This window comes from Petaurus breviceps, unplaced genomic scaffold (assembly GCF_028583685.1).
Source record: "Petaurus breviceps papuanus isolate PSGF00001 unplaced genomic scaffold, PetGlider_PUasm1.0 175, whole genome shotgun sequence".
NCBI lineage: Eukaryota > Metazoa > Chordata > Mammalia > Diprotodontia > Petauridae > Petaurus > Petaurus breviceps.
In genome coordinates this window covers 5,002,085-5,026,510 of record NW_027185764.1, presented here as the reverse complement: position 1 = coordinate 5,026,510, position 24,426 = coordinate 5,002,085, and the positions used below count along the sequence as shown (strand labels likewise).

The following is a 24,426-nucleotide window of genomic DNA, read 5'->3' as shown; positions in this document are numbered from 1 at the left end:
AGTATGGCTAACATGCATTTTACCACCGTTCCCAATAAAAACCCACAAGGTCTGACAATAAGCACAAGAGAGGCCTGAGCATCTCCCTCCCAGAAGGAGAGAAGGCAAGAGGAATTTCAGTTAATTTTGTGCTTTTTGTGTGTTCCATGAAATAGCTATGAATTTGCAAAATGTGGCTCTCAATCATAAAGGGGAAGAACTGGTACAGAGTCGGTGCTTAATAAATGCCGACCCTTGACTGTGTATAAATAAAACCAAGCGAGGGGCACCGGGTATGGAAACTTCAGGCAATTTCAAGAGCTCATATACAGGGAACACTGATGAATTAGATATAGGAGAGCATGGAAGGCTAAAGAAAGAGAAAGTGTATGCTCCTTGAGGGCAGGACCTGTTTTGGCTTTGTCTTTGTATCTCCAGCACATTTCACAAATAATTCAATATTTAAAATTACTAAATAATTAAAGAGGCCCTCAAAGTGAACTTGCTTTAGATATTTTAGGAGTTGGGGTTAGTAGGGTAACAAGGCAAGGCTAGGACTTTGCCATCACAAGAATCTCTCTTGTTCTCCTGGAGAAGATGAGGAAGGAGGGGCCACACTTTTAGCTGGACACAGACTCTGTTCTTAAGAGGTCTGGGAAGGCATCACTGACTTATTTGAGTCATAATTACTGGGAGCTGTATTACCAGTGCCTTAGCACGGGTCTACCTGTCTTGGTGGTATTCCAAAGCCTCTATTCTGTGACCCTCAAATGTTGGGAATTCAGTAGGCATTTAGTTCCTACTCTCTTCTCTCAGATGCTGTATGACCACAGACAAGTCACTCAATCTTTCAGTGCCCCAGGAAATTTTTAAAGACACAGACAATTCTTTAAGTTACAGATAGACAGCTGATCTACATTGGTGAAAGGGAGTTTCCATATAAGAAAAGCAGAAATGTTAAACACATACTTTCTCAATAACAGTGCAATAACATTTTCAATTGACCAAGGACATTTGAAGAAACAATTAAAACTTAAACTTAAATAATCGAAGAATTGGCGAGTCAGAGAATAAATCATGAAAACAATAGATAACTTTATCAAGGAAATGACAACAATGAAATGACACACTTAAACTTCTGGGCTATAGCTGAAGGGCTCCTTAATAGAGAATTTATATCTTGAAAGATTTTCAACAACAACAGCAACAAAAGAATATATTGATGAACTGGCACGTGCAACTAAAAAAATGAGAAAAGGTAAATAAAAATAATACAAAAATGAAAATTCTGAGAATCAAAGAGGAAGTTTGAAAGAATGAAAAAAAAACCCCAATGAACTGATAAATTTAGCCTTAAAATTAAATTAAAATAGACCATTACCTAATCTCATCAAAAAAGGTAGATAAAATATCAATATTAAAATTTTTAAAAGAAAATTCACAACAAATAAGGGGTGGCTAGGTGGTGCAATAAATAGAGCACCAGCCCTGGAATCAGGAGGACCTGAGTTCAAATCCAGCCTCAGACACTTAACAGTTACTAGCCAAGTGACCTTGGGCAAGTCACTTAACCCCAATTGCCCTGCCTTCCCCCTCTAAAAAAAAAAAAGAAAAAAATTCACAACAAATAAAGAGATGATAAAGGGAATTATTACAAACTATTTCCCCAATTATATAGTAATAATAATAACTAACATAATATATGATATAATAATTCATATATTATAGAATATATAATAATGAATTCTATTATATTAATTATATATATTATAATATTATATATTTAATAAATAATATAGCACTCACTATATGCTAGGGCTGTCCTAATTTCTTTACAATTATTATTTAATTTGATCCTCACAAACAACCCTCAGAGGTAGAGGCTATTATTGTTTTGATTTTACAGTTGAAGAAACCAAGGGAAATAGAGTTTCAATGACTTGCCCATGGAAACCCGGCTAGTAAGTGTCTGAGGCCATATTTGAACTCTGATCTTTCTAACTTCTTGGTCAACGAGGTGCTGTCGTGGACAGATTATCAGGCCTGTAGTCAAGAAGATTCATGTTCCTGCGTTCAGATCTGGCTTCAGACACTCACAAGTTGTGTGACCCTGGGCAAGTCACTTAACTCTGCTTCAGTTTCTTCATCTGTAAAATGAGCTGGAGAAGGAAATAGCAAACCCCTCCCAGTAATTTTGCTGAGAAAACCCCAAAGAGAGGTCGGTCACAAGCAGTCAGACACAACTAAAACAATTGAGCAGCAATTTCTTAACTCCAGGCCCAGCACCCTATCCATTGTCACCTAGCTGCCCAAAGTCGATCACTTAAATCAAATGCTGAGAGATTTTCAAAACTGCAAATGCCTAGATTAACTGAACAGGAAGCCAAGAATGTAAATTATCCAATCTCAGGAAAAAACAATGAATAGGCAATAAATGGATTCCTAAAAGTAAAACCAAAAATAAACTCCAATACCAGATAGATTTTTTTAAATTAACTTGATTAAATATGCAAAGAACAAATAATTTCAATATTATATAAATTATTTTAAAAAATGAAAAAAGAACACAGTCGGCCAAATTCTAAGAAAAAAAGTATCATCTTGATACATAAAATAGAGAGAAAGACAAAACAGAGAAAGAAAATTAAAGACCAATATCTTTAATGAATATTAATAAAAATATTAAATAAAATATTCATCTATAACAAAGAAATCACAGCAACATATTAAAATTATGATTTGATATTAGAAAAACTATAAACATAATAGAACTTATTAATAACAAAAACAATAATAATGAAATGATTATATTAATGATGCAGAAAAAGCTTTTAAAACATTATTTCTATTAAAAACCTTAAGAAGTACAGGAACAAAAACTTATCATCCATGAATATGGTAGATACCATCTCTCAACCAAGACCTACCATTATCTACAATGGAGAAATGCTAGAGTTTTCCAATCAGAACAAAAAGATAGCAAGGACATCCATTGAAATCACTATTTGACATAATTCTAGAAAATCCAGCTATCCTAATAGTACAAGAAAAGAAGATCAAGGCAAAAGAAAAACAAAATTATGCTTTTTGCAGAAGATATGATGGTTTGCTTAGAAAACCCTGAAAAGGGGGTGGCTTGGTGGCGCAGTGAATAGAGCACTGGCCCTGGAGTCAGGAGGACTTAAGTTCAAATCCGACCTCAGACACTTGACACCCTTACTAGCTGTGTGACTTTGGGCGAGTCACTTAACCCCAACTGCCCTCCAAAAAGCAGAAAAACAAAACAAAAAAACCCCTGAAAAGTCAACTAAAAATTGAAATCCTTAATAACTTAAGCAAAATAGTAGAGTATAAAATAAAACTATGAAAATCATCAGCTTTGCTGTACATTACCAGTAAAGAAGAAAGAGAGAAAAAAATATTCCTTTCAAAAATAAATAAAATATCTAAAATAGCTCTGGGAATCTACCTATTAAGACTTACACAGGAGTTATACGGATACATTTACAAAACTTTTTTTTTAATAGAAATGTTGTTTTTCAGTCATTTTCAGTAATGTCCAACTCTGTGACTCCCATTTGGGGTTTTCTTGGCAAAGATAGTGGAGTGGATTGCCATTTCTTCCTCCAGTTCATTTTACAGATAAAGAAATTGAGGAAAACCCAAGGTTAAGTGATTTGGCCAGGGTCACAACCAGTAAGTGTCTGAGGCCAGATTTTGACTTCTGGAAGATCAGTCTTCCTGACTCTAGGCCTAGCACTCTGTGCAGTGAGCCACCTAACCACCTACAGAATTATAGACAAACTTAAATAATTGGAGAAATATTAGTTGCTTATGATGGGGCCATTCCAACATAATAACAATGGAAATACTATCTAAAGTAATTTATAAACTCAACGTCATATCACACAACCAAATTATTGTTTTATAGAACTAGGAAAAAATAATAAAAACGTATCTATTCAAACAAAAGGTTAATTATGTCATGGAAAATAATGGCAAAATAGTGAGAAGGAAGGATACCTATTTCAAACTATACTACTAGCAGTAATCATGAAAAATACTTAGTTCTGGTTAAAAATAGAAAAGTTAATTGGTGAAACAGATAAGGTACAAAAGCAGTGAAGGACAGTAGAAAGAATTCTGGAACTGGCATCAGAATATCTGAGTTCAAATCTCATCTTTATCATTTACTTTCTGTATGGCCTTGAATAATTCACATCACATCTCTGGGACTCAGTTTCTTCAATTATAAAATTATAGTGTTGGGTTAGATGACCTCTAATATCCCTTCTGATTCTAACTCAGTGATTTTGTGATTTAGAAATAAATAAATACAATAGAATTTTTGTTTTGTTTGTTGTTCAGTCTTTTCTGTTGTGTCTGACTCTTTGTGACCCCAGTTGGGCTTTTCTTGGCAGAGATACTGGAGTGGTTTGCCATTTTCTTTTCCAACTCATTTTACAGATGAGGAAACTGAGGCAAACCCAGGGTTAAGTGACTTGCCTAGGGTCACACAGCTAGTAAGTGTCTGAGGCTATATTTGAACTCAGGGAGATAAGCCTTCCTGACTCCAGTCCTGGCACTCTATCCACTGTGCCACCTAGCTACATGGTCCTGAAAGCTTATGGAAAAATTGGAAAACAGTCTTGTAGAAATTAGATTTAAACCAATATTTCACATATATACCACAATAAACTCCTACTGGATACACAATGTAGATAGAAAGGGTCATATCATAAATGTATTACAGGAGGAGGGAAGAACATAGCTTTCATTTTTTTACACATAGGGAAAGAATTTTTAACCAAATAAGCAATGGAGAGGATCACAGGAGATAAAATGGATAATTTTGATGACCTAAAATTGCAATGACTGTGCATAAACAAAATCAACGAAGTTGAAATCATAAGGGTAATGTTTTACTGGGAAAACATCTTTGTATCCAACTTCTCTGATAAATTTCTGATAGCTGGGATACAGAGAAAACTGATTAAGATACATAAGAACTAGAGCTATTCAATAGGTAGTAGTCAAAGGATATGAACAGTCAGTTTTCAAAAAAAAGAAATGCATGCTACCAACAACCAAATGAAAAATGCCCCAAGTTATTAATCATAAAAACCAGCACCAAATGACTTTTGATAATCAGCTGCAGTTGAGTCTTTAAACCTCAAAGTATGGAACAAAGGAGACATGACTAGAAAGTAGTTAGTATGGAAGAGACTGGATATTTTGACTGTGCTGCCAACTCAATATGAGTGAATACTGTTCTATAGTAACCAAAAAAGCAAACTCAGGCTACGCTAGGTTAAGTGTGGTAAGCTGAGTTCTACTCTACTCTGCCCTGGTCAGTCTTCAGCTAAAATATTTAGTTCTGGGCACATTTTGGTAAGGACTCCACAGAAGATTTATGAGACTACTGGGGAGGTTGGAGGAGAAGGAAAGGAAGCAAGGGAACAAGTGCTTACTATGTACCAGGTATGGTGCTAAACATTTCACAAATGTTATCTCATTTGATCTTCGTGACAATCCTGGGAGGTAGGGACTTCTATTATCCCTATTTTACAATTGTGGAAATGGAGGCAAAAAGAAATAAAGTGATGTTTCCAGGGTCATACAGCTAGGAAATATCTGAAGCGATATTTAAACTCAGGTTTTCTTGTGTTCAAATGAGTATCCTGAAGGTATGGATACTAGAAAGAATGCACAAATTGAAGGAATTGGGCGTGTTTGTCCTAAAGAAGAGAAGAATTAGGGAAGGGGTTGTAAAAGCTAAAGACCTCAAAGACTACCATATAGAAAAGGAATTAAATTTGTTTTGGAGGTTCCCATGGGGATGGGATTAGGAATAACAGTGGAAGGTACAAGAAGCGGACTCAGGGACAATGAAAGGAACAGACTCCTAAAAAAAATATGCAGTCATCCAAGATGGAAAAGGCTGCCTCAGGAGAGAATGGATTCACCATCACTAGAGGTCCTCAAATGGAGGATGGATGACTTCCTGTCAAGGATGTTGCCAAGGAGGGACAGACACATGAGATACCTTACACTTTGGAGAATCTGTAATTTGGTGAGATGAGAAATGAACCACTTCTCAAATGCACGGTCTGCACCAGAAGTTCTTAACCTTTTTACGTCAGACTCCTTTAGCAGTCTGGTGAAACTCATGAGCCCCTTCTCAGAACAATGTTTTTGAATAATTAAAAGAAATCTCAAATTCCAATTAGGGGTTAGGGAAAACAAAGATGTAATTTTTTGTTATTCAAGTTCCTGGATCCTCTTCCCCTGAAATCTATCCATAGACCCCCTGGACTCTCCTGGATTTCCTTCTTTGTTCCTGACCAATCCTTCTTTCCCTTTCTTTAATTCTTCTCCCTCTTTCCACTCTCTGTGTATTGGATGAGGCCCCGTCTTTGGTTTTCTACTCTTTTCTTCACTCCAGAGTCCACCCGCCATTTTTGACACTCCCTTGCACAGATCCCTCTTCTCCCTCCCCTCCAGGTGTTTTTCCCTCTACCTTCTCTTGCTCATTTGTGCCATGAGATCTTCTAAAGGATGCCACTCTTCCTTGACTCTAGCTTTATGTATGCACACTGGGATCTTCTTATTCTTAGTGTGTTATCACCATATCACTTGCCTTTAGATCAGAGCTATAATTAGAACAAGCTGGAGGCTTTGCTCTAGGGTGCCAAGCTATAGGGTCCTGATCCTCCTTCTCTGGTACATCTCTTTGGCCCATGCCACAGTCAGCCAGCATCCATAATGTGACTCCTGGGGGATGCCATGGCCTGCTGATGTATCTGTTTCATGTCTTCACACTTCTCTGACGTCAAGGGAGACCTCTGATGCTCTTTCTGCTACTTCCCTCTCCCTGTCCCTGCCATCTCCTCTTAACATTTGGGGATCATTGGCTGTACTGTGGGGCACGGAGGCCCACTTCGGTGGCAGGCAGGCTGCACCTTCCTTCTTGCAACTTCACCCCAAAAGTGAGCAGTTTGCATGAAAGCCCCCCATGACAGCAATGAAGATGAGACTTCTACAAGAAAGATGGAGCCTAGAGCTTTCCCACTTCTAAGTATGGTACTCCTTTGCCCGGCCCCTTTCCCTCCCCACCGTCAATGCATACCTGTACAGGATTCCAGAATTCCTAGCTACAACTTCCCTTCAGCTCTGCCATTTTTTTCTATGGCTCTCTAATGCCTCTTTTCCCCTCTCCCTTCTCCCTGCTTTAGAAAGACATTTGTTTCCAAAAGTTTTGACTCCTGGTCATCTTGGTCCTGCTTGACTTCTAAGGCCATGGCATCTGAATCTCCAAAAGCTTTGCCAATGACGTGACAAAAAGTTATAGCCTTAATGCTCTCCGTTGCCTGCCTGTCAGCCAGCAGATAACAAACCAACACATTTTATGAACCGAACTTGCAAACAATAGTAACACTGGTACCCCAGGGGTCTGAAAGAGCTCATTTTCCTCTCTAAGCTCACAACTTAACACAAAATGTGTACTAGTTATGGGAGAAAATCTAAGTCATTCATATTTGAATCAGAAAATGCCACTGAGTTAAAAAAAAATCAAACCAACCAAGCTTACTTTTAAAGATGTATTTATCATTTACTTGAATTTTTTAAAAATAATTTTCATTCAACCAGTAACAGATGCTGTATTTATACCTTTCTTACCTGTACCAGATTCCATCCTTTGAGAGATTCAGCAATGATGGATGTGACTGAGGGGCAGACTCCTCCAAATACCATGAGGTGATTAGGCCCATATTTTATTGCATCATAGAATGCTTTTAGCCCTTTTGCATTATCACACTGGAGAAGGCCAAAGAAAAAGAGAAAAAGAAAGAGAAAAATTAGTATCAAAAGCAATTCTCCTGGCCACTACCAAGAATACATTTAAACACAAAATTCTTTCCATTTTGATGGATTTCGCTTATAAAGATAGAGAGCCACTTACCAAACCTTGAGTTTTGGTGGAGAGATGCAGGACGGATGTAAAATGTCACATAGTTAAATTTTGTTCTTTATTCCTTTTGATTCTCCATTAGCCACTGGCTACCTCACTCAGTTTAAGCATTCCTTCTATTCCATAAACTCAGTGCTCCCTACAATATTCTGTTCCTCTCATGTCCCCTGATTAAGAGTGCATGACAAACTCACTCATACAAAGATACTAGGGAATTAATATTTTGCCCCTTCAGGAATTATCTGCATTTTTAAAAGAGAGTTTTTTAGAAAGGATAAGGAAGAGAGTGAAAAGGAGGATGACAATTCTCATATTCTTCAACATGTCAAGGACTCAGAAAGACTTTGTGGATGATATTAATAAATTAGAAAAATTAAATAAATATTCCTGGTGGGTAACCCTCTGGTGACAAACCTTTGTGCACCTAGCTACATTTCAGATATACACCACATGCTTGAAGCCTTTCCAGCTTGGTAAGACTGTCTAGCTTAGGGGTGGCTAGGTGGCAGAGTGAATAGAGCACCAGCCCTGGAGTCAGGAGGACCTGAGTTCAAATCTGACCTCAGACGTTTAACACAAAAACTAGCCATGTGACCTTGGGCAAGTCACTTAACCCCAATTGCCCTCCAAAAAGCTTAAAAAAAGACTGTCTAGCTTAGACTGTGTTAACATAGCCTTTGCGCACCGCCATGCCACCAAGAGGCATGGGTGAGTGGAGGGTCACTCTTCCTCCTTCTCCATCTTTCAATATTTGTTAAGTATTAAAACCACTATCACTATGTTAATTGCTAGGAATACAAAGAGGGATGGACAAGTTCCTATCCATAAATCTCTTTGGGGAAACAAACCACACACACACAAATAGATAAATCATAATAAAAGATCAGATATACTTAATGACATGTAAATGACACACCAGTTGTCTCCAATTCAAATGGCTAGTTTTATAATTCTTTATTAATAATCCTTTGTACTATCTTTGTCTAAATCTTTATTTCTCTTCACAAAGACTTGTCAGTCCAAGTACATATTCATATGGACAAAGGGTTGTATGTGATTTGAAGGTCAGTCAGTCAATATGCATTTATTAAGTGCCTGTTATATACTAGAAACTATGCCAAGTTATGGGGATACAAAGGCAGGCAAAAAAGAGTTTCTGTTCTCAAGGAGTCTATGGTCCAATGAGAGAGACAACATTAATAAAGAGAAATGATAGAGGGGGCAATTTGCTGGAGAAGATGGGATGAGCAGAGTCTTTGGACAGCCCGATGTGGCTCAAAGGTAGGGTGTCCAATAGGTCAGTATTTAACTGACTTGATTGGTACTTTGTGAAAGCATTTGAGTTTGCTTCTTATGCTGTGATATATTATATTATTATTGTTTAGCAAATCCTAGCCATAGTGGAGGAAAATGCATGTACATGTGAAGGGGAGGCATGGAAGAGGATTGGTTGAGCTTCCTGACATAGACAATAGATACTGTATCTCTCTCACCCATCCCCTTCTCTCTACTCATGTCAATGCCACCCCAAACTAGGTCCCTGTCACTCTCAGTTTGACTTATAAAAGTCTCCTAGTTTTTTCCTTGTCTCCACTTTCTCACTTCTCCAATCCATCCTCCAAAAGGCTACCTTGATCCTCCTAATGCATAGCTCTGACCATATTAGCCCACCACTCAGGAAGCTCCTAAGGCTTGTGACTGCTTCAAGAATAAAAGGGAAGCCTGTTTTTCTGGGCATATTTCACAGTAATCCCATTCAAATTAATCTATTCCAATTGGCCAACTCTCTGCACCTTTTTTATGGCATTCCTTTTCCCATACCATTTACTTTTCATAGGCTGCCATTCATACCGTACTATTGCATCAGCCTTCAAATTTCTCTCTCTCTCAAATGTCTCCCCGCTCCAATGCACCACTGGAATGCAGCTGCCAATGTTGATGTTGTCATTTAGTTGATTAGTTGTGTCTGACTTTTTGCCATCCCACTTGGGGTTTTCTTGGCAAAGATACTGGAGTGATTTGCCATTTCCTTGTCCAGCTCATTTACAGATGAGGAAACTGAGGCAAACAGATTAGTATAGATCTGACTTTGTGTGGTAACTGGTTTGTAATTGCATTCATACAGTTCCTAAGTTTGTCTTGGCAGGTAGCCTCCCAAATATTTTACCTTGTCTACAGTTATTTTAACTGGAATTTCTCTATCTCTCACTGCTGGGCTTTTCTTGGCAAAGAAATTGAGTTAAGTGACTTGCTCAGAGGCCACAGCTAGTAATTGTCTGAAGCCGAATTTGAACTCAGGTCCTCTTGATTCCAGGGCTGGCATTCCACTGTGACACCCAACTGCCCCTGCATTATAGTTGCCAGATTAAAGGGCAGATCTGACCATGTCACTGCCCCTCCTATCCAATTAACTCTACTATTCCCCTTTACCTTTTGGATCAACTAAAATTTTCTCCTGTTTTTTTTTTATTTTGCATTTTTTATATTGCATTTATTTAAAGCAATTCACTTAACCTTTGTCTGCCTCAGTTTCCTCAACTATAAAATGAGTATAATAATACCATCTGCCTCCCAGTGTTATTGTGACCATCAAATGAGATAATATTTACAAAGCATGCAGGACAATGCCCAGGCACACAGCAGGTACATAATTCATGCTTGTTGTCTTTCCTCCCTGTCTTTCTTTCCCCTATCCCTTCCTTAACTGAGTATAGGTGGAGCACATATATAAATATTAAGAGTATTATATCATGGAATGAAATTTTGTGTTTTCTATTCTTAATTTTCAAAATGGATAAGTTTAACCTCCCCAACCTCTTTCAAGATTTCTGGGGGCTGCCTTTTCAGGTAATGAGCTCCTTATCACTCAAGTATTCAAAAGAACCTGGATGATTGATTGTCGGTGATGTTGTAGGGGGAATTCATGAATCAGATTAAGACGACGGATGGATTACACAATAACAGCTAACATGAATCTCCATTAGAAAGTACAGACATGCATTATCTCTTGCACCTTGTGAGATAGGTATTGCATTGTGATCATAACCATTTTGCAGATAAGAAAATACAGACTAAGGCTACATAAATCATCCATAGTAAGTGTAAGTAAGTGTCAGAGGCAGGATTCAAATTCAGGTCTCTCACGAGGTCAAACCCATCACTTTTCCCATTATACCTGACTGCAAGATTCCATGGGGGGTGGGGGTGGGGAACCAATTCCATCTGTTTTTTTCTTCTTTGTAGGTCAGTGGTCTTTAAGAGAAAAAAGTCTCCATCCTTGTTACCATACAGCAATGTAACAAAAGAAGTTTATTCTTTAACCCTGTTTCTGAGTCCAATTGATTAAATTGAATTTTGATGAATTACCTCTAATAAAATTCCATGAATTGCTTTCAGCTTGTTTTCTAATCTGTGGCTCAGGAAAATTCCAGTAAATTGCTTTAAAATAGTATGATATTAATGAGTCAGTTACATTAACGTTTATGTTAATCATCTCCCTTTCCCCCTCCCCAAAAGCTAAGCATTGCCCCTAAACCTGCACAATTTGGAAAACCAATCAAAGGTGAGGCAGAATTCAGCTTGTGCCCCTTAGACAGCCCTGAGACCCTCAGTAGACCAGAGGTTCTATCACAGCCTTGTCATCCTGTGTTAGCTACCCATATGGATAAAGTCTTCATTTGGCAACATGATCATCTCTCTGTATGCAATCTATTGCAAGACAGATTCCTTGGCTACACAGTTAAGCATTCTTTTGTCTCTTCTAATCCCCTTTCCCCCCTCCCCCCACTCCTGGCTCACAACTGTCTTACAGATTGTTAGAATTGCAGCAAAACTACACACGTGTGTGTGTGTGTGTGTGTGTGTGTGTGTGTGTGTGTGTGGAGAGAGAGAGACAGAGAGAAAGAGAGAGAAAGAGAGACAGAGAGAGAGAGACAGAATCTATATCCATAAGATATGGATATAGATAAAGTCTGTTCCTGGTCTAGAACTGTGATTTCATTAGTGTGGGGGGAATCAGTCGGTCAATCAATAAGTTTTTATTAAGCACCTACTATATGCAAGGCATAATGCTAAATGCAGAGGATACAGAGAGAGGCAAAAGGTAGTCCCTGCCCTCAAGAAGCTCATAATCTAATGGTTCTAAGTTCTAGTTGTGGAATTTCTTAGTTCTTAGTGTGGAAATTCCCTGAATCAATGTTGATCAGCAACTCCCCTGTAAGTTCCAGTCTTAGAGAGGTGCTTGGGGCACTGAGAGGCTACGTGATTTGCCCCAAATCACACAGTCTATACAAAGCAAGACTCAAACCCAGGTCTTCTTGGCACCAATCCTTCCATGATGCTCCCCAACCTCTGTAGGTGTATGATACACATCTTCAAGAAATTAGTTAAGTATTACTTGTATACTAGGAATTAACTTGTGTTTTCTTGTCTTTTACATATTAAAGCACTTCTATTAAGAACTGCTTGATGGCGAAGGATTTTTATTCTTGTCCTTGTATTTCCTTTAATTTTCTGAATAACTTCTGACACAACAATCAGGCAATAAATGCATACTGAATTGAGCTGAAGTAAAATATAGACACATTAAGAAATTATTTTGAGGGGCGGCCAGGTAGCACAGCAAGTAAGAGCACCGGCTCCAGTGTTGAGAAGACCTGGAGATCGAATCCCGGGCTCAGACACTTAGCACCCACCCAGAAACACCTGGCTGTGTAACCTTGAGCAAGTTACTTAACCCCAATTGCTTTAAATAAATAAAAAAAAAGAAATTATTTTGTATTTTATATATATATATATATATATTCACATAGGTTGTTAAAACTCTAAATAGGAAATCTTTGTCCGGTGCCTAAGTAGACATATTAATTGTTCTAGATTTATATACATATGTTCTATGTATCCATCTACATGTATATATACATATAAAATATATATCTTTATCCATTATATATAAATTACATACACACATATGATATACACTTCTTGTATATATGTGTGCACATGTATGTGTGTATATGTTTGTGTATATATAAGATGTGTATGCATATGTATGTGGGTATATGTACACGTGTACACACACATATTTGGCAGCTAGATGGATCAGTGAATAAAGCACTGGGCCTGGAGTCAGAAAGACTTGAGCCAAAATTCACCCTCAGGCACTTACTAGCTATATGACCCTGGGCAAATCACTTAACCTTTGATTGCTTTAATCCACTGGAGAAGAAAATGGTAAAGCATAGCAGTATCTTTGCCAAGAAAACCCCCTGGACAGTATTGACGTGCTATGGTCCATGGGGTCATTAGGAGTCAGACAGGACTAATGACTCAAAAACAACAATTTTATATATAAATATATATGGGAATATACACACACATATACATACATACATATACACACATACATTCACACAAATACATACATAAATAAACACATGGCTAGTGGATAGATTGGCTTTGGAGAAGATGAGCTAGGTTCAAGTCCTGCCTCTGACACATACTAGTTATGGGCATGATTCTTAACCTCCCAGACTCTCAGGCACTCTCTATGACTTTAAATTGCGGTTAGGCTTAGTGATCACCAATTTAAGTTGGTGATCAGCATCACTGGAAGGACTTCCCATTCTATTGTTTCCCACACTGACAAAAGTGTTGGCATGGATCCCAAGGAATATTACAGATTTATACCATATTATATATGAATGATTACCTCCATGAAATCTTTATAGTGACATGGTATGTAAATTTTGTATGATAAAAAACTTATCTAAAGATAATCAGTATAACCATTATTCTTCCTCAGTCTAATTTTTCTCTTCTTGGAGGTGACTGACAAAGTTAGAGCAGGGATACTTTGTCTTGATTCAGATGATGGGGCCAATGGTTTCTTGCTGCCCACAGTTTGAAAGGCAATTGAATTTGAAGGCTTCACAAGTGAATTTTCAACTAATAAATATGTTTTAAAAAGAATTCTTTTGGCATTTCAATGTGAGAATAATTCATTTGAATAAGTTGATTGGTTTATTTTCAGAATCTGAATGTTTTGTCTTTAAATGTCAAGACAGCTTCAAGCTTTTGTTCTATAAAACAGCTCTCCCAGTGACACGCTGTGGTCTTGGCAAACTCTCTTCTGATAGAGGCCAAATACGATCCCAATTTTTAAACAATCATCATTATACCTCCAGATAAAACGTAATCTTGTCTTTTTTCTAGGCAGAGAATCAAGTCCTGCTACATTTTTTTATTGTCAGGCATTGGGAAGCATTTGATTCACCGTGATTTTGGCTGAAAAAATAAATAAACTTGAATTTTTCTCTCATTTATTTTAAAATCCCCCTTATAGTTCAATTGTATTTATGCTGATAATAATGACTGATATTTATATAACACTTTTAAAGGTTTACTTTACATATCTTATCTCTTTTGGTCCTCCTGTTTAAGTCATAAGAATATACTGAATACGGGGCGGCTAGGTGGTGCAGTGAGTAAAGCACTGGCCCTGGAGTCAGGAGGTCCTGAGTTTGGTTCCAACCTCAGACACTTAACACCCACATAAAAAAAAAAAACAAACTAGCTGTGTAACCTTGGGCAAGTTACTTAACCCCAATTGCCCTCCAAAAGGCAAAAAAAAAAAAAGAATATACTGAATAAATCTTTAAACAAATAACTCTGCTAATCAAAATAACTGTAGAGCAACTAAAAACTAAGTATCTCCCACCATCTGCTAGTTGGTTTTCAGTTGAATGTATATTAATTAGGTACCTACTGTATGCACACCCCTGTGTTTGGCACAAAGTTTTGATAAGAAATGACCTCTGTACTCATGAAGTTGGGGCATAGCTCAATTTTAGATATAGAAGTAATTTTAAGGATAAGGACATCCACCTCCTCTTTTTACAGATAAGGAAATTATGATGCAGAAATTATGATGAAGAGGTGAGAAAGACTGGGAATGAATCACTGAGAGGATAAGTTGCTGGAGGAAGCAGGAAGAAAATGGCAAGAAGGGTCAAGTTAACCTTGGGCAGAAGAAGGGCCACTGGTTCCTCTGAGACAGAAGTAAGGGAGGGGAGGTTGGGAAAAGAGTTTTAAGATATGGAATAGGGAAAAGGAGGGAAGGAGTTCACAATGGATAGCTTCAATTTTCTCATTAAAGGAGGCCAGGACATCTGACTTGTTGCTGAAAACTCCATATATAAGTTACCCTAATTAGAGGTAGGATTTGAACTCAAGTCTTCCTGACTTCAGGTCTAGCATTCTTTGTACTGTATCACTGCTTTTGCTACAAGGGAGGATTCATAGGGAATCATATCAGGAGATGACCATGACATTTTGAAAATCAAATCTAAATAGAATTTTTTTCAAATACTATGTATCCTTTTTATAAACACTCTGTGATGGGGAACAGAATCAGATTACATAAAAATTAATTTAAAATAAGGGCAAGTAGGTGATGAAGTGGATAGAGTATGAAGCAGGGGGTCAGGAAGTCTCATCTTCCTGAGTTCAAATCTGGCCTCAGATATCTACTAGTTGTGTGACCCCGTTTGCTCAATGCTGTTTGCCTCAGTTTCCTCATCTGTAAAATGAGCTGGAGAAGGAAATGGTGAACCATTCCAGTATCTTTGCCAAGAAGAAACAGTCATGAAGAATTAGACTCAATTGAACAGCAAGTTAAAAATAAAAAAAATTCTAGAATAACTGTTATTTTAAATATAAACCGGTATTTTTAGTCTAATTTTTTCTTTTTTAATTTTGCTTTGTTTTCCAAAATAAAATTTATTTCAGCTTCCAACTATATGAATAAATATTGAATTAGACAAATAAGGTAAAAATGAAAACAAAATAAAAAAACATATCCAGGGAAAATATTTCCCCAGATCATTAACTTCAAGTTCTTAAATGTAAGATAGGAAGCATGATAGGCAAGAAAATATCTTGTTTCATCACCCCCTTTTGAACTTCTTATCTATATTTGTAGAGTGACTTTATTATTGTTACCCTTCTCTTTATGTATGTAGGCTCATAGTGTGTAATAATATCCAGAGCTGGAAGGGAACTCACTGACCTAGTCCCTTACCCCCTTCTCATTTTACCATTGAGGAAATTGAGACTGAGGGAAGTTATATAATGTACATTTGCATATGGTCATTTATTTAGCCCTCGTCCTATCAATGTACATGTAACTTATATCTAGTATTTTGTTACTAAAATAACTGCTGTTAGAGGAGTATCTTTGGGCAGATTGCTTTTAATGTTTGTCAAAAACCACCTTAGGGGATAATTCTAGGAGCAGGATAACTGGGGGGAAAAATATGAACTTTTTTGGTAATGTGTCTAATTCTAAGTTCCTTTCTAGAAAGGTCAAAGTAATTTATAGAAAGATAAAGTGGTAAACAGACAGAACATTTGTTAGATTTGGTGTCAGGATTTGGGTTCAAATCCCAACTCTGCCACTTAATATCAGTGTGACCTTGGACAAATCACTTCCCTTCCCTGACTCTCAGTTTCATCATCTGTAAAATGATGAAGTTGTACTAGGTGGCCTCAAAGGTGCCTTTAAACTCTATATCTACGAACCTATGAGAACTTTATTTGTTAGAATACTTGTGCTTTGGCAATTATGCTACTGTTGATTTTTCTGATCTTTTCCAAATTTGATGCATATAAAATATTCTTTTGAAGTTGACTTAATTTGCATTTCTATAATTTAATCATTTGAATTTTCATTTTATTATTCTTAGTTGTGGTTCTTCTTTTGAAAACTGTCTGTTCATATACTTTAATTATGTATGGACTAGAAGCCAGCTCTTAAACTTACTAATTTGAGCCATTTCTTTATGATTTGGGATAGCATACTTAAGTCAGAACTTATTTTTTCAAAGATCTTCCCCCTAGTCTGCCTTTTCTTCTTACTCTGGATATATTGATTTTTATTGTACAAAAACTTTTATTTTTATATAATCAAATTCACGTGTTATGTCTCTTATAATACCTTCTAAGTTGTGGATGGTTCAGAAAATTTCCCTTTCCACAGTAGTCAAGTGAAAGATACAATACTTCATTATCTCTTTTTTTCTAATGATGTGCCTTTTATAGTTAGATAATTGTTCTTCTTGATGTTTATTGTGCTGAATAGAGTGAGGTGACATCTCCTCCCATTTGCAGTCAAATTGCTATCCAATTATTCTAATGATTTTTCCTGAATAATGAATTCTTTGCCCAGATTTTTATGACCTTGGGTTTCACAAACACTAGTCTACTGTATATATTTTTTGGTTCTGAATCATGATTATAATATCTATCTTACTGGACTATTTTTCAATTTTTTAATTCCATATCAGATAGTTTCGATAATCACTGATTTCTAGAATAACAGGATCTGATTGTACAAACTTCCTTCCTTCTTTTTATATAGACACTCCAATAGTTTCCTATGATATTTTTGACCATTTGCTCTCCTATCTCTGAATCTTATTCCTCATTGTAGTCTGAGCATAACATTGAGTTCTCAGTGTCTTTGCCAGCAGATCACAAGTTCTTTAAACTCATATTGGCCTGGAAAGGCTTCAGATATGGATCTGGTAGATGAACTATCTGCCTGTCATCCAAGGACCAGGCTACCTTATTATGGGGATCATCCCCAGAGTGGCCAAAGAATCATGAAATTTTTTGACCACTCAGTGTCTTAAAGATTCCTTACTATGTTGTAAAAAGGTTGTGATCTGCAATAATGGAAGGTGTATACACACACACATACACACACACACTTGCTGTTAATGTTCAGTCATTTTTTCAGTCATGTTCAACTTTTTATGATCCTATTTGGGGTTTTCTTGGCAAAGATACTGAAGTGGAAATGAAGAAGCTGAGGTAAACAGGTTAAAGTGACTTATCTAGGGTCATGTAGATAGTAAAGGTCTAAGGCCAGATTTGAACTCAGGAAGAGAAGTCTTCCTGATCCCAGACTGGGCACTATATACACTGTACTCCCTAGCTGCCTATATCCTTTCACATGAATTTTGTTCTCATTTTGCCTAATTCTATAAAGTATTACGGATGGCTCCTATAGCAAATTGGGGTCTGCTGTCCAGAAATCAACCTAAGTATGCAAAAAGCTGTTACACATAGGTTGGCCACTAAGAAATAAATTCTTTATCTACAGTAAGCATGGAAACAAAGAAAAATGTCTCTGTGGTCATCAGCCCTAGAGAGCTCCCTCTTGCTTCTGTAATGCCAGTGTCAGAGCGGAAGGAAAAAGAGAATGAGGTTCTAAGAATTACCCAAAAAGTTGGTATACCTAGGTCTCAGGCAGTGAGACTGGTGAATGCCTTAAAGCGGCCACATTATACACATTTGTACTCTATATTTACCATTGGGTTGGACTCAGTGACCATATTTATATAATTAAACATCAAACAGTATAAATTCCAATATATGAGATCACTTCAGAGGATTCATTATTTGTACTAATTGAAATCTGGCTATACTCTAAAAGTACAACAGATTTACTAGTGAAGTGAAACATTATTTGTCAGAATGAACCATATAGGTATGTGACTGTGTTGGAATATTATTGTGCTATAAGAAATGACAAGCAGGATGATTTTAGAAAAAAATGGAAAGACTTACATGAACTAAAGCAAAGTGAAGTGACTGGAACCAGGAAAACATTGTGCACAGTAACAGCAATATTATACAATGAAGAATTGTGGATAACTTAGCTTATTCTCAGCAATACAAATGATCCCAATGAATAGTGAGGAAGCATACTGTCTCCAGTGAAAGAACTGATATTATCTGAATGCAAAATGAACCGTTATTTTTCCCTTCCTTCCTTCCTTCCTTCCTCCCTCCCTCCCTCCCTCCCTCCCTTCCTTCCTTCTCTTTCTTTCCTTCTTTTTTCCTTTGATTCTTGTACAAAATGACTAATATTGAAATGTTTTACATGACTGCACATGTATAAACTATATCAGATTGTTTACTGTCTTAGGTAGGGAAAGGGAAGGAGAGAGGGATAGAATTTGAAAATGAGAAGAGTCATGGGTGGTTTTATTAACCTAAAAAAGCAATAGAGTATGTCAATATTTGTTGACACATATGCCTACTTATTAAGCTTTATATCATTGATATAAGAATGTTCTGTTCATGTATTAAGGATATAATCTTGATATATGAGAAGGAAACAGGTGGATTTTAACAAAGGATTTTCCATGGAAGATCACATCTTTATGGTTAGGCAATTGTCTGAAAGAGCAAGATCCCACCTTGATTATTGTTGGTTAACTAAAAAAAGCACTTGACCCAGTAGACCAGTCTAAAAGATTTCCACCAACAGGGAATCTTGGGCATATTTTAATATCATATAACATGCTTTAATAACTGCATTCACAAACTTAACTCTATTCAGTGACTGATTATTCAGAAAGATGCTTACTATTGTCCCAGAGAATATCCTGCATAAAATCCAAATATAAGTGGATTCCCTTTAGGTTGTGAGACTCAGAGAGAAAAAGTGACTTGCCCAATGTCACAATATATATATGTGGGAGCTGGGATATGAGGCCAAATCTCTGAACTCCAAATCTAGCGCTCTTTCAGTCTTACCACCTTGTCTCTCAAGGCTATTATTACTCATGTTGGAAACAGTACATCATGGAATAATAGAATCACAAAATATTAGAACAAGAAGGGATTTTAAAGATCATCTAATATAAGTGTTCTTAACCTTGTGTGTGTGTGTGTGTGTGTGTTTGTGTGTGTGTGATAGATTCCTCTGGCAGTCTGCTGACTCCTTCTGAGAAAAATGTTTTTAAATGCATAAAATAAAATACATAGGGTTACAAAGGAAATATTAATGTTGAAATTCAACTATTAAAATATATACAACCAAGCACATGGATCCCAGATTAAGAAACCCTAATCTAATACAACCCCTTTTTAAGCAGCTAAGAAAAATAAGTCCCATAAAGATTTATAGTATGTTGTACAAAATCACGTGAAAGTAAATAGCAGATAACTGACTAGAATTAATATCTCCTGACTACCAAATCAGGTGTTCTTTCCATTACACAACATACTTTCCTTAATCATTTTATCAGCTAAGTTTGATAAATTACTGGCCTACCCTCTTGGATTTATATAATAGATGTGGTCCACTCTCTTGGATTTATAAGGGTTTCCACTGTAAGTAGCAATACTGTGGCTAAATAAAAGGGTTTTGATTAACTTGTGGGACAATGGAAGGGTGAGCAAAATCATCAGGTGAATATTGACCCTGCAAATATATGAACAGACATCTTTGGATGATGATGATGATGATGGTGGTGGTGGTGGTGGTGGTGGTGATGATGATGATGATGATGATGATGGTGGTGGTGGTGGTGGTGGTGATGATGATGATGGTGGTGGTGGTGGTGGTGGTGGTGATGATGATGATGGTGATGATGATGAAAGAACTGGTGATCTATTGGCATGGCTGTTGAGAGTTCAAACTTAGTCCCATTCTACAATGAGGTTGCAGATTAAGAGGTAGAACAAATGGCCAAAAATATCCCAGGAAACTACATATATGTGTGTATATTTGGGTAATAACATAAAAATAACAAAATGAAAGGATTTTCATTGACTTTTGGGATGATGAAAGACTGAGCAAGACCATTTGTTGAATACCAACTTATCAATTATAAGTATCAATAACTCAGAAATGTGCAACAAGTATAACAACAAAATAATACTAATAATGACAAGAGAAGTTGTAATGGAGCTAAAAAATAATGAACAATCTGAATAAAAGGAATCCTGGCACAATAACAAAGTTCTAGAATATTAGATAATCATCAAGCAATAGGACCATGGGGAAAAATGCAGAAGAACTTGAGAAATTTCAACTAAGAGAAGAGAAGGGTTAATACTTTCTTTTAAAAAAATGTTCTTTTGGGGGCTGCCAGGTGGCTCAGCAAGTAAGAGCACCGGCCCCAGAGTCTGGATGACCTGGGATCGAATCCGGGCTCAGATACTTAGCACCACACCCAGAAATAACTGGCTGTGTAACCTTGAGCAAGTTACTTAACCCCAATTGCTTTTAAAAAAATGTTCTTTTTTTTTTTAAAAAAAGGAGATAAAGGAAGAAACTGAGAATCTGACATATGTGTTGAAGACCTAAAAGCGTCACTGGAGGTATTTAAGATAAGTACAAACTGCTGAGTACAGTATAGTTGGTAGCAAGGAAGAAAGACTGAAATGACAATTTGAGGATACATGGGGTTGAAACAAATAGAAGTCAGCAAAGTGAGTCAGCCTGAATAACTTGGGAAAGAGAACAAGATGATTTAACCTGGAAATCATGGACATTCTAAAGAAAAGTGAGAGGATAGCCACTTCTGGATAGAATTCAGAGAATAATTTGAGAAACATGATTTGGAACAGAAAAGGAGCCAGTCAAATGAAGGGAATTCACTGAATGAGTACCTTCTAATAAAATTCCCCAGAGCAAAAAATGCCCAAGGCTCTTAGCTGTCAAGTTCCTAAAACTTCAAAGATAAAGTTCTATCAAGCCGCAAAAAAAGGAAAGGAAAATTGTTATATCAAAAAAAAGGTTCTGCTGGGCTAAGATCCCATCAACATATCAGAAATAATGGCTAAAAAGAAAACATGGCTCGAAATTTACATAAATTTGAAATAAAGAGGCTTGGATCCAAAGATCCCACAGACTGGATCAAACTAGAGCAATTAATACTCCCTTAAGCAATTCCTTGTCAAAAGCCCACACCAGAAAAAGTTAATTCCAATTAAGTATTGGAGCAATGTACACCCTTTTAAGGAACAAGAGATTAAGGGGGGAAAAACTTTATATGTTTGTTTAAATCTTATAATAGCATTCATTTACATAGGATTTTAAGGTTTGTAAATCATTTTATATGTGTAATCAGATAAGTTAACATACATAAAGTTCTTTGCAATCCATAAAACATCCTATAAATGCCAGCTATTATCATTATTATCTCATTTGAATATCTCACAACAATCCTGTGACATTGGTGCTATTCTTATCTGCATTTTAGAAATGAGGAAAATGAGGCTGAGAGGTTGGGTGGTTCACCCAGGGTCATACAGCTAACATCTGAGGCCACATTTGAACTCCATTCTTCCTGACTCTGTCCCCAACTCTCTATTCAGATCTTAAAATAAAATAAAATTGAATTAACAAATTGAATATTAAATTTGACTCTTCTTTGCGGCCCATCAATATCCCTTGGAGCTCCCCTTCCATTGTCTAACATGTTATATCTGTTCCAAATCTGACGTGTGTACCATCTATATTTTCATCTAAGTCACTGATAAAGATGTTGCATATAGATTACTAAAAGAGAACTTGTTCATTTACTGAAGCACGATCCAATAGACTTTTTAGGGTAACAGAAGACATAAGGGTCAAAAATAAAAAGAAATCAGGAAAAAGAGGAAGAGAATACTCTCAAAGGGATGATTCATGATATTAAGATATAGTCACACAGAAAAGAGGCTGCAGCGTTTTGTTTCGGGAGAGCTGGTCTGGGAGTCAGAACAACTTTGGCTCATGTCCCACCTGGAACATACAGTGATGTATATTCACTCTGAACCATCCAGTTAACCTCTCAGTACCAAGGCTATTAAGATGCAAAACCATTGCCAATCTGCATAGTAGGGAGCATTTTTCTCACCAAGGATCTTCCTTCATTGATGAAATCATTCCCCCTCCCCCCCCAAAAAAAAACAACCAACCTACAATCAGAAAAATGGGGGCAGAGAGGTGGGTAAGTGTCCAAGCACTGCTCCAATTTCCAGTAAATGGAGAGAAGGATCTAAATCCATTCAGTTTTATATAGTTAGCAAGAATAGAGTTAAAAATAAATGTAGCTTGTTTAGGCAGATTAAAACCAGGAATAGAGAATCAGCCATTCGAACCATCAAAAGAATAGTCATATAATAAATAGAAGAAAGGTTACATTTCTTCCATTCAAAAAGGACAAAGCCCAACAATACCCAAAACCCCTCAGCAAAAGGAATAAAAATAAACCTTATCAAGGAGAAAAATGATAATGAAGAGTGACAGGGGAGATGAGACATCTAACGATTATAACACTAATTGTCAACTAGTCAAAGCCCTTGTAATAAAGAGAAGGAGAATGCTATGAATTAGACAAAAAACAAATACAAGTAATATATAACCTATTAGAAAGACATTTAGAGCCAAAAATGTTGATAAGTTAAAACTAATAGATTGAATAGATGTCTTCCACCAACTCAATGCTTTTGCTAATTGGATTTAGCCTCTACCTACCCCCTACCTGCCTTGCTCTCTCCACCCACTGCCCTTTGCACATAACTGTCCTCTCTGCTTAAAACATTCTCCCTCCCTCCTCTTTGCCTGCAGAATTTCTACCTTGCCTTTAATACCCAAATTTGTTTATTTTTACCAGCACCTTGCTCTAAGCAGCTAGGTGGTTCAGTGGATAAAGTACAGGGCCTGGAGTCAGGAAGACTCATCTCCCTGACTTCAAATATGGCCTCAGACACTAACTAGCTGTGTGACTCTGGGCAAGTCACTTACCTCTGTTTGCCTCAGTTTCCTTATCTGTAAAATTATCTGGATAAGGAAATGGCAAACCACTCCAGTATCTTTGCCAAGAAAACCCCAAACAGGGTAACAAAGGGTCAGATAGGACTGAAAATGGACTGAACGAGTGGTTTTCTCTGTCACTGTACATGCTTAGTAAATTTTTTGAAAGCCTAAGATTGATCACACCAGGGCTAACAAAACAAACAAACAAACAAAACCCAGTATTATCACTTATGGCATCAGATAAAGCAAAGCTTAAACCAAAAGACATTGAGGGAAATAAACAAGAACATTAAATAATGCTAAAAGGCACAATAAACTATTAAAGCATAACAACGTCAAACTGACAAGTCCCAAATAGCATAGCAATTAGATACATTAAAGAAAAACTATGAACACTACCCAAAGAAAAAAGATAGAAGTGAATTGATTGTAGGAGACCTTAATACTCCTTCAAAAGAGATCAAGGAATAGAAAAACAATTGAGGAATAACAGACCTGAGCTACTTATTTGACAAAATGGAATTCAGAAGTATATGGAAAGAGCTCATTCCACTTCAAACCAAGTTGAACATTGATATGTCAATAGGACAAAGAGGTGACCCTAAATTTTCAAAGTCTATGTTGGTGTAACACACACATTGGCAGGTTCAATTCAACTGAAAGGGCAGCTAGGTGGCAGAGTGAATAGAAGACCGGGACTAGAGTTAAAAAGACTCATCTTCTAGTGTTCAAATCTGGCCGCAGACACTTACTAGATGTGTGACCCTGGGCAAGTCACTTCACCCTGTTTGACTCTGTTTCCTCATCTGTGAACTGGAGAAGGAAATGGCAAACCACTCCAGTATTTGACCAAGAAAACACCTAATTGGAT

The 24,426-nt window shown here is 36.9% G+C and overlaps 1 protein-coding gene across 1 annotated transcript in view; it reads right to left on the bottom strand.

Annotated features, from left to right (window-relative positions):
• Nucleotides 1–24,426, bottom strand: part of GABBR2 (gamma-aminobutyric acid type B receptor subunit 2) — an 861,105-nt gene that overhangs the window by 616,832 nt on the left and 219,847 nt on the right. The window contains exon 2 of the mRNA XM_069084611.1: nt 7,660–7,797. Within this exon, the coding sequence (XP_068940712.1) occupies nt 7,660–7,797 (138 nt within the window). The remainder of the gene's footprint in view (nt 1–7,659; nt 7,798–24,426) is intronic.